Source organism: Chiloscyllium plagiosum, unplaced genomic scaffold (assembly GCF_037043375.1).
Source record: "Chiloscyllium plagiosum isolate Xiang-an unplaced genomic scaffold, Cpla_swu_hap1 HiC_scaffold_32, whole genome shotgun sequence".
NCBI lineage: Eukaryota > Metazoa > Chordata > Chondrichthyes > Orectolobiformes > Hemiscylliidae > Chiloscyllium > Chiloscyllium plagiosum.
The window spans coordinates 5,176,349-5,187,288 of NW_028270170.1; the positions used below are offsets into that span (position 1 = coordinate 5,176,349).

The 10,940-nt window shown below is 39.1% G+C and overlaps 1 protein-coding gene across 2 annotated transcripts; it reads right to left on the minus strand.

Annotated features, from left to right (window-relative positions):
• Positions 1 to 209: 209 nt before the first annotated feature.
• hoxb1a (homeobox B1a) lies at positions 210 to 3,018 on the minus strand. 2 transcript variants are annotated; one of them, XM_043674771.2, is made up of 2 exons: positions 2,427 to 3,018; positions 210 to 1,657 (listed from the first exon to the last, which is right to left on the minus strand). In XM_043674771.2, the coding sequence occupies exons 1-2, from the start codon at positions 3,016 to 3,018 to the stop codon at positions 1,314 to 1,316; spliced, it is 936 nt and encodes a 311-aa protein (XP_043530706.2). In that variant the 3' UTR covers positions 210 to 1,313. The 2 variants fall into 2 exon arrangements, 1 of the variants encoding a protein (XP_043530706.2); XR_015752474.1 differs by lacking the exon at positions 2,427 to 3,018 and adding an exon at positions 1,906 to 2,126 and having other exon boundaries at positions 1,520 to 1,657.
• Between the last annotated feature and the right edge of the window lie 7,922 nt (positions 3,019 to 10,940).

Consider the following 10,940-nt stretch of genomic DNA (forward strand, 5'->3'; position numbering starts at 1 on the left):
TAGATTACTGGCTATGGATTGGAATATCTCATAGTGGTCAAAGTGCAATAACTACAGGAAATAAAACATAGGTCCAGATCATCATATTGTCATCGTTATTAAAGCTTGATCATAGACTTCCGCAGAAAGACGTCTTCTCATAATTTGTGTTGTCTTAAGAAAGAAAACTGAGAGAAATGGAAATAGTCGAGAAACAAATTGTGTTACAAGAAATAAATCGAATTTATTGGAATGAGGTAGCTGAGCACAAGGGTTGTAATTTGAACGAAATTGAGCATGTTGGAAGAGCTGCTAAACGGGCTGGGAAAACTACACTGATAAAACTCAGTGAAACAATTACATGATAACATAACCACCTAAGGTAGAATTACTCCAATTGCCTTGCTTAGTGACATGGAAAATGCCCCTTTTTTAAAAACAAAATCGTATCGTCGGTTTTTCTAGAGAAACTGTAATCTCAGCTAGTAATTGCTGAGGAAATTTTTTGTGGATGCATTTTTAAGACATATTTTCGGGCAGATCCACTCCAACATTGCTCACATTGATATTAACAGGTACCTGATTCTGAGGCTTAAAGTCAGTTGAAACTTCAAATATTTTCCGAATTATCATTTCTTTCGGGAAACATTTGACTGTTTAACAGTTTTTGAACTAAGAAACAACCAGCTTTGATCTCTTAATAATAAAACAAACGAAAAAACCATAAAATTAAAATAATGAGATTAGTATTTATATGTTGACATTTAACTCGCACCTGCTACATTTTTCATTCAATTTCTTCCAATCTGCATTTCCTTTCTAACCCTATCATGTATATTTTTATTGGATGACCCTGTTACAGTATTCGTAGTGCAATCAAAGAAGTACCACAGATTTCATAAAACGCATCAAACTGCAGAATAACGGTGTGTTTTTTTTCCTCTCAATTTCCGATATATACAAACAGTTCCGTTTAAAATCACATTTCTTAAATACAAAATAAACTGAGATCTACATCTATGCATAGACGTCAAGGCTGTGTGACTCCCTATGAAGTTAACAATGACTTAAGGCGAGCAGTCGAAATCGCAAGCTAAATATATCTATATAATATACAACCAGCCGGTCAATGTGATGTTACAGTATTGCAATCATAGGTATCAAAATGTGGGATTCTGACGTTGTAAACATGGGAAAAGTGCAATGTTTTTTTTGGTAATTTCCCTGAGCTTCTAACAATGTTAACAATAAAAGAAAGGGCAATTAACACCAGTAATGAAAGAATTTAAAGTCATATTCTCTTTTTGTTAGTTTCATTATATATGTAGCCCGAATTAAGAGGTCTGGAGGTTTTCTGACGTGGACGACCTGGGCGATGTGGATGGAGAGGTAGTGGATGATTTGTCTGAACCGTCTCCGGTCTCTTTTGCAGAGTGAACGGAGAAGTGGGTTGCGAATCCCTCCTTCTCTCGCTTCTTCTGTTTCATCCTGCGGTTCTGGAACCAGATTTTTACTTGGGTCTCATTCAGCTCGAGCGTGGCAGCTATCTCCACTCTCCTGGCGCGGGTCAGGTACTTGTTAAAATGGAATTCTTTCTCCAGTTCTGTTAATTGCTTGGTGGTGAAATTGGTCCGCATTGTATTCGTCTGACCACCTAAACCGTAATCAGCAATTCTGGCTGCAAAAACGAAAAAGGAAACAATTAGACCGGCACTACGTGAGCAGCTCCCACCCATCCCCCATTCCTCAGCATTAACCAACAACTTCAGCACTTAGTGTCCCGGAACTTGATAGAGGGAAGAGATAAAACACAGCGCGAGGCTTTTAGACTGAATTTACTTCATCTCATTAAACGACAAGATTCCAAAAACAGAACACTTAAACTTCCAATGAAGCAGTATAACGTGACTGCAAATACTTGCTCACCCTCCCGTTGGTATTTTTCTAAGTATCTTCTTTAATATAAAGTACACTAAACCAAACTAAATCTTAAATATTAAAATAGCAACTTGTGCAACAGCTTCTTCACAAGGTTTAATTACAGAGTCAGATCTTAAGGGACATCACACTTAAAGCCGCAGTTCAGCTTCCTACAAAGATCTGTCTGTCATTTTCAGGTCGGTTTCATAAATTAAGAATCAACCGAACATTTAACTGTTATTTACTCCAGTTGATTCCCGGAAGGGGGAGTGCCGAGCGAATGGGTGACGGTGAAACTCCACTTGAATACTGTAGGTCTTAATTAGCAAAGTTCAAACAGAGGGCAAAAGTATTTTTCATTACTTTGGACGTTTGTTGGGAAACAAACGGATGTTAACGTCACCATACTTTTGCCATTTGAAGAAATTAAATTGCAAAAAAAGTAGCAAGTAAATGAATTGGATTTTAGCCAGTTCTTTGACTCACTGCACAGGTAAGGAATGGATTAGAGCATTTCTCATACTAACCTGTTTTAGGAGGATTTCTTTTCACTTTCATCCAGTCAAACGTCTGGCCCGAAGAGGATGAATCAGAGGTGCCGGGAGGTTCCTTCTCCACCTCTTGAGATGGAGACAGATTAGCACAAATCCCATACGCCAAACCCTGTTGCTCTTGGCCGTAGGAATGCTGATACTGACCCGGCCCTGAGACACCACAATAACCGTCTGAAAGCGGATTGACATTGGACGCTATATTGGCAGTGTACCCCGAGCTTTGAAAGTATGCCCCATCCGTTTCTTGATTGAAAAAGTAATGGTGATTGTAACCCGGGTTGCAAGTTTGGGTCGTGTAGTTGTTGGGGCCTGAACTGGCGTATGGGTTCCCCAAACTGGAATGATGCGAGGAACTGGCTGACTGGTGCTGATGCTGGAATGCATTGTGTGCGTTTCCTCCTACTAAGAATCGTCCATCACCATTGCAATTGTCAACGTTACCTGCACAAGGAGCGAAAGCTGTTATCCCTTGTTCTGAATGGTGGTAACCCTTGGATGAGTAGGCGCTCGTCCCACGATTACAAATTGCGTACTCTAAGAAGGAGTTCATCCTGGTATTGTCCATCTGCCAGTGATGGACGGTCAACCTGTTCGGGATTCTCCCTGCCCCTGAAACCCCAAGCACTATGTCACCCAGTAAACTTCCTCCATGGCTTGCTGGCAATCAAACGATATCACTCAAGGGGACGTTCACGTGACCCCGAGTCGCCAATGGCAAGGGGCCTCCTGATGTTAGTGAACTGCATGAGGTGATCCATCACCGCGGTGACATTTACATCACAAAAGCCTTCAATCAAAGTTACCACATCAATCTGATAGCAACACTTAAACGTCAAATCGGTCTTCAAAAAAAAAGTCGTGGGGGCAGGGGTAGTGGTGGGGAGAGTGGGGAGAAAGTTAGAATTATTCAAGATTGGCTTTAAAGTGTTAAAAAAGATTTGGTCAAAGCAAGAACAACAGCTGCTTACAAACCTGGGCATATTATCTTACTGAAGCACAGCAGAACTCAAGTAGGTAACTTAATATCAATTTTAATGTTCATTTGAATAATATTGCATTGCAAGGATAAAAAGAGTTGCGTTATAGTCAATTTGAATAATCTGTTTTTTATAGAATAAGTCGTATGAAGGCTGGTTAGTATTTCACGTAACTAAGTCTTGAAATACTAGAGTAGATGGAAATGAATCAAACATCAAAGTATGAACACTGAAAAAATATGTGGAGGAATGGTTATAAAATAAAGTATCCGTTTGAAATGAATTGCAATGATCTTTTGGCGATTGCTGCAGTGGATTAAACGCTTTGAGATGTCCATATGATTTTTGGAAATGTAATGTTCCTCATGGGATGTTTGATAAAAGGTCTCGTAACAAATGTAATATAGATGAGTATTACCCTGTTAGAATTGCATGTTGCTTAATTACAGTTTTTTATATCCCAATTTTGTAATTCGCTGGGATCTGCTGTGGAGTCATAAAACCATGGGTTAAATTTAGAAGTGGATTGTAATAAACCATAACCATGCTGTCATTTCTGTTCCTTCAGTGAAACTGCACAGGGAATGCAATGAAATACGAAACATTAAAAATATGATGTCAATCCGATAGAATATTTCCCATAATTTGAGAGTTCAGCCTGGTTATACCATTAAAACAAAGATAATATATATTTAAGAGGTCTATTTCAATGGTTTGAAAATGGTTGTCTTGCGAAACTCATGCATCCCGTTAATTCATCAACACTGTAATAGTTTCAAGAAAGTCAGTCAAGTTGATTATATGATTTCGATTGTTAACATTAAAATACCACGAAATATTTATCTTATAGAATTTGAGACTGACCAAAGTTTATGGGTACCTGTAATAGATGCACAGCTGACAACACTAGCGGAGAAATCAGTCATCTAGTTTCTCAGCGGGTGCCGTACATTACTTTCCAACACTGAGACTGAAGTTTTGACGACTCTACACGAGGAAGCAGAGGGGGAGGGGTGTGATTCCATGGATCATAAATATTTCCTCGTTTAAAGTTTTGAAATGCATCTTACCTAAGTCAGCAAACTCAAGTTAACTAGAAGTGGCAGAAAAGCCTGACAAAGTGAATGGTGATTATTCATATTTTGGCGGAATTGAAGGCATCTCAAACAATGTCCTTCACAGTTGAGTTTCGTTAGCTGTCAAGATATGTACTATTATCTCAACATTTAAGCACGTTTAATATGTTTGACATAATAAGATGCTTTTCCCTTTATATTCTGGGTTATCACATATATACACACAGTTTAGTGGTGATTAGCTAAAAGCCCGGGGCCTACAATTATACTAATTTACTCAGTTAACAGAAAAAGATTAATTGTACAGTATGTGATGTGTCACTGTTGCACCTAGACATTCGAGCTGTTCGTCGTCCGCCATCTGCTAGGTTCATGGAGAGCTTATATTTTCTACATAATGATACCTTATCACTGTCACTGAATTCAAGAAACATTATTTTTGCCTTCACTCATTCAGTCGGTGGATCCATATGTCAAATGCAGCTTTGGCAGCGAGCAATTTAAATGTTTGATGTCAGCTCCATTTTGCTGCTGCTTATTATTGCATTCTTCCCTTCAGGGATGGATGGGGTGGAAAGAGAGAAAGAAATAAGGATAAAGATGGATAAGTTGAAATACAAAGGGAGGATAACAGGAAAAAGAAAGGCAAAGAGATAGTAATCGAGAAGTGCAGGCGAATAAGCAAGTAACTGATAAAGACAAAGGTGTCCAGAAAAATGTGAAACAGAGGGAACAGTTGAAAAATACAAGAGAAAAAGAAAGCACTGTGGGTGCACGAAGTGAGCCAGGGAGCGAGAAACAAACTTGTTTTTTTAAAAATCACATAACCATCATTGAATTTTCATTAGGCGAGACCTGCAGACGTCATTCTAGCTAACAGAAATCCTCAATACTAAATGATGATCTACAAAAAAACCCACGAATCTTTGGATTGCAATATAATCTTTAAGTAACGCCGCAAAGTTTTATTGTAGTAGAGGCCCAAACGTTGCCACTTGCTGCGATTTCACTGGACTAATGATGTACCACGTGGTGACACAAGAGTGTGACCGAGAGCCATAAATGCTGTTCATCTACCAGCTGCTTTTGCAGGGTGCCAGATGTAGCCAATGTTGGCAAAATAAAGAATTGGACCTCTGGTAAAACTTCTGAGCCAGTAAACCTGCACAACCTGTGAAGCAGTATCCTTGTTCTATTTTGTTGTATTTCGTGAAAATAGATTTGTAGCTGACTGTGTAACTACGTATAACCTTACGCCTTGTATGAAAGACATTTAATTAATCACTGGAAAATAACTGTACTGACACGGATTACTTAATAATCTAGCAATTTCCATTTAAGCTCCGTGTAAATGGAAAGAAGATGGTTGACAGAAATGAATAGTACCTTCAATCCATACTGGATTCCTTTATTGATCAGGATAGTTGGGAAGTGGCCATGATGCATTTGATACCATATAATGCAATATTGGCGACAAGTATTTAACTGAACTGAGCTAAAATACGATCATTTTCACTGACCCATATTCTAATCTTTCATGAAAGGTAAAAATGTGTAAATGATGTCTGTCGTGCACTGTAAGTAGGTGAGCTTTCTCTGGTCACAAGTGCAACTATCTGTTCAGAACCCGTTTTCACTCATTCAATGCGAACGTACTTTACTTTCAATCTAGCAGATACATAAAACCTGGATTTGTTCGGGATTGGAGTTCCTCTTTTTAATGAGAGGTTGCACATTTGATTTGCTAGTATCACAGAGGATAAATCACATATACCATAATTAGCAAGACTGCAAACTTCTCAGCCAATATTCTGCATTTCAGTTGTAGGTGATTCTCCCAACAGTGAAGCAATTCTCCATGTCGATCCCTTTCTGATGTCAGCTTCCGTCGACAATATGGTTACACAATTATTTCTCTGTGATTCATCCAATCCCAGTGCCCACCACAGCTGTCGTGTTGGATTCAACTTGCTGAGGAAAACTGATGCCTGCTTCTTTATCTCCTTTACCTACACCCCTCTTTATGCCTCGAATCTTTATTTCAGATTAATACCACCTCTCGATTGAGGCGGGGGGAGGGGGGGGGGAAATATTTCGAACACATATATTTCTCAAAGATGTAAGAAATGCCTTCCTTGAGAAATAAAACAAAAGTATGAAATACTTCATTCTGGTTTTGTAAAGTGTGAATTATATCTCCTCGTCAGGGCATCGACTTGATACTGATACACTAATCCCGTTTTAAGGGGGTACCACATGATGTCCAGCTGCCCGACTGAATAAGCAGTAAGAGTGCTTCTAATCACACAGCAGAGTTAAGCATTGTGGTCAGACTCCATCCGAAACTCTTCTTCTGTACTCTGGTCTTCCCAAGGCTCCAATATGAACCAGATGTGAAGTCTCACTGGGTTAAAATATCAGAAACGTTTTAGTCGGACAACAAAATAGGAGAAGTTAGTAAACAACAAGATAGCTGATGAATGAATGTGAGATAAAGGAACAAGCAGTTTAGAATTTGAGAGCAAAAGTGCACTGGACTATAAACGAAAGCCAAGATCTAGAAAGAGCTCTGCAGTTTTGAGACCTTGGCAATGATTGCGTTAAAAAAAAACCCGGGAGAAGTGGGTTTGATAACGAGAAATGGGAAAAGCTGCCCTGCTGAAGTTGATGTATTTTACAAAGTCGGCTGTAATGCGTTATTTTCAGGCAAAAGCTTCGCCCACTTCAGTTGCCATAGCGACATGTGTGCTGGCTGCAGTTGTCCGTTTTCAAGGGTCTGATGGGATAGCATGTGTGCAGAAATACCCCTACGCTAGGTTAGTACCTCACACTCGGTGTATGGCGGGAAGTGAAGAAGCTGTGGGCAGAAAAGAAATGGAACATTTCAAAAACGCGAAACCATGCGGTCTGTTGTCGGCTATAATGTTTTAGCCACGGTCACTGGGCAGTTCATTATGCACAGACGATAGGAGTCCATCACTCCCAGGCAATGATTTGTAGATTTCTGTATGAACAGGAGAAAAACTCTTTAAAGCACAACTCAGCATATCCCTAGGCTTTTAAGGGTTTAATTTAGCGACTAGTAATATACAAATCCAATGTCTGGCATTTGTCATTTTGACTTATGTAATCGTTTTATTATTGACATTTACTGTTTAATTGTTAAATTTATTACAGTATTTGTTTTCTTAAATAATATTTAACTTTTATTTCAACCATCTATTTATTGGCTTCCCAGGTTTGAACCAATCAGAGTACTTGGAGAAATATGTCTGAAAGATTGATTTTAAATTTATGAAATTGATCAGAAATTGACAAGTAGGAGGAGGAAAAAGGGATACAATATGTGTTTAGGGAAGGTCGGATTGAGTGGTTAGTTCCCATTTATTAAAGCTGTTGTGTGGGCATAGAATTGATTTGTAATTGTCACTGGCGTGTTCCCTGGACGTGAAGCAAGTTTTACTGGTCATTATGCTATGTAAAGAGGTGCTCGTTAGAGATTTGTATTGATAACACGTCAAGGTTTGCACATGTAAGTTGACGGAGTTTGTACTCAATTAAACTGTCATGCATTTATATTGGAATAAAGCAGAGCACCTAACTCTATAGCAAGATTGAATCTTAGAATTTCTTGGAGTCTCCGCCCTTAAACTACATTGAATACATAAGCAGAATTGTCCAAGGGAACTGATCTTTCAATGTGGTCTTAGAATTGTTTGATAAATAATGGAATTCTAATTCTCATTCTACTCATATTTCCATTTGCCCTCCCAATGTATCTGTGTTTGCTCTTTTTCTTCCTCTTCACTCTTTGTATCTCTTTCTCTTTAGTTATCCTGCACGTTCTGATCTCAAAATTTCCTATTCTTCCAGCTTTTCTAAGACCATTTCAATGTGACTTATTCATAATAAAAGTAAATTACTGCGGATGCTGGAATCTGAAACCAAAAGAGAAAATGCTGGAAAATCTCAGCAGGTCTGGCTCGTTAGAGCTTTGACAAAGGGTCAGTTCGACTCGAAACGTCAGCTCTTTTCTCTCCTTACAGATGCTGTCAGACCTGCTGAGATTTTCCAGCATTTTCTCTTTTGCTTGCTTATTCATACTTTGTTTTTTGTTTTCTCTCTGTGGTCTCCTATCTTTTTTTTACCATGCCTCACCACATGTCATACAGTAAAGGACGAAATTTGTTGTTGTTAAAATAATGTAATATTGTCATGTTTCTTGCCCTCAAACCAGGACATTTTCTCGTGTGGTTTGTACTTTTCTGTCGAATATTCCATTGCGAACTCAACGAGCAAAACGTGTTGAACTGCAATGCATGCGACAAGTAGCTTTGAATAGGACGCCTGCTTGTTCCAATAGGGGCTATGCCTAAAAGATGAAGTACAGCGTAATAAACGAATAGATTACCGAAAGGAGCCACAGACAAAGGACGAACGCGGTGGAGAGTTAAGAAATGACTTGATTTTGTAGGCGTTTAAGGCTTTTTGTAAAGCATTCCGAAACAAAACTTGGGATTTTAAAATGAAATTGAACAAAGAATGGAAAAAAGTGCAGATAAAAATTGATAGAATAATCATTAGCAGACAGTGAGTGTTTTGCGTTTTGCGCTCTCACGGCGCCATTTTGAGGCTGCAGAAGGCGGACCTTGTCATCCTGATACTTGCAACATTTTCTGTGGAGCATTTCCGAGGCCCTACCAAATTCCTGCCTTTCTTGGGAAATACCGTGACTAGGCTAACGCGCAATATGATTTATTTTTTATGTCACTCCGATTGATTTCTCAAGATGACCCCCCTCATTCATAAAGCAGCTTGATGTATGAGTTTAAACAAAAAAATTACATCTTGTAAATAAACCTCCCTTGGCAGAGCGCAAGGGGCGGGGGGTGGGGGCGAAAAAGTGGAGCACAATTGCGAATAAAGATGAAGTCTTGATCGATGTTGTTAGTTATTTTCTGGCCATTTGCACAAAGCCTTTTCCTCTTCACGCTCTTTTTATCGAGCAATGTTCTTCTCATCACAAGCTACTATTTGGCCGCCACCCCTTATACTGTCTCAGCTGTTCCTCTGGCTTTCATTTCCATTTTTATTTTAAAGTGTATTTTCTCGTGCTCCAAAGTTTTCGTTTTAATTTCCTCGTCATATTTCCCACTCGCCATTAATTGTATCGCGATATTATTAAACATCAGAGAGAATGTGGGAATTGCACCAATTGCATTCAATCCCAGATATATTGGTGCCCCCAAACTCAGAGACTATCAGTGCCAGTCCCAGTCCAATAAATAGAAAGAGGTAGGCACGGGAAGGATACCCGGCTGAAAGGAACACCCCCTCCCCTCAAAATACTGTCTGCTTGATACGAAGGGTGAGCAGCACTGAGGCCATTTTATTCAACATTCGAGAAGCTGATGGGGACAGGACATTAAAAACAGCGCATCAAGGGACCCGATAGCTGATTTCTTTTAACAGTGGGATTTAAATGCCTCCAGACAGAGCAACGAAGCGAATCCATTTGGACGGATAGAATCGGAATCACTCTAACGCTCCCTCCCCCCAACACCGACCTCCGTGTTTGTAATAAGCTTTGTATGTCTTGACGTTTTGATGGCCAGTTTTGTCTTCTAAGATATTCCAGTAGAGTTTAAGCTAAATTCTAATTGGCTATTCTGCAAAATAAAATCAATTTTAAAATAAGGTGACCACTCTGCCCATCAAGCCTGCAATCGTTCATGCTCCATGTTGGCGATATCTACTAAATCCAATTTCCCTCATCAGCTACTTCTTCAAGTAATTTTCTATTGAATTAAGTGGCAACATTAGAAGGTTGAGTGTTTTGTTTTCCTAGAAACTGGCGGAATCAAGGGCTGGAAACTTCACCCCTCTGAGCTCGATTGGGGAGCTCATGAATAATGGGTGATCACTTTGATTCACGAATGGGTGGGGGCGGGGACAGGACGTCAAAAACAGGGAGAAATTGCATTAGCAATCTAAAATGCGATTAGCTTTTAAGACTTCCATTTGGTTTACTCGTTTCACTGAATCATCTTCCAGCGTAAAACGACCCTTGTATAATATAGTATACAACACACATCAATTTAGAAAAAATGTTGCTTAGAGAGGAATTTCGAAGGATATTAAAACATTTGGTTATCCATCCTGTTTGATGCTTAAAGCAATAGGTTGGTACAAAAACTAGATTATATAACACCTGCCATTTTACTACCGCAAATCCGGCGTGGCCAATTCGCGTAGATACCTTCTCGTAGATATAAATTCGATGATTTATTTCTTTCAAACACACGCGTTTTACGTCTTTTTTTGTCAGCTAACAACAAACATATTCTTTATGCGCTATTTTTGATCTGATTCTTGATGCAGAAATTTCGAAAGTAATAATATTAACACTAACAGCCACCTTGAAACACAGACAG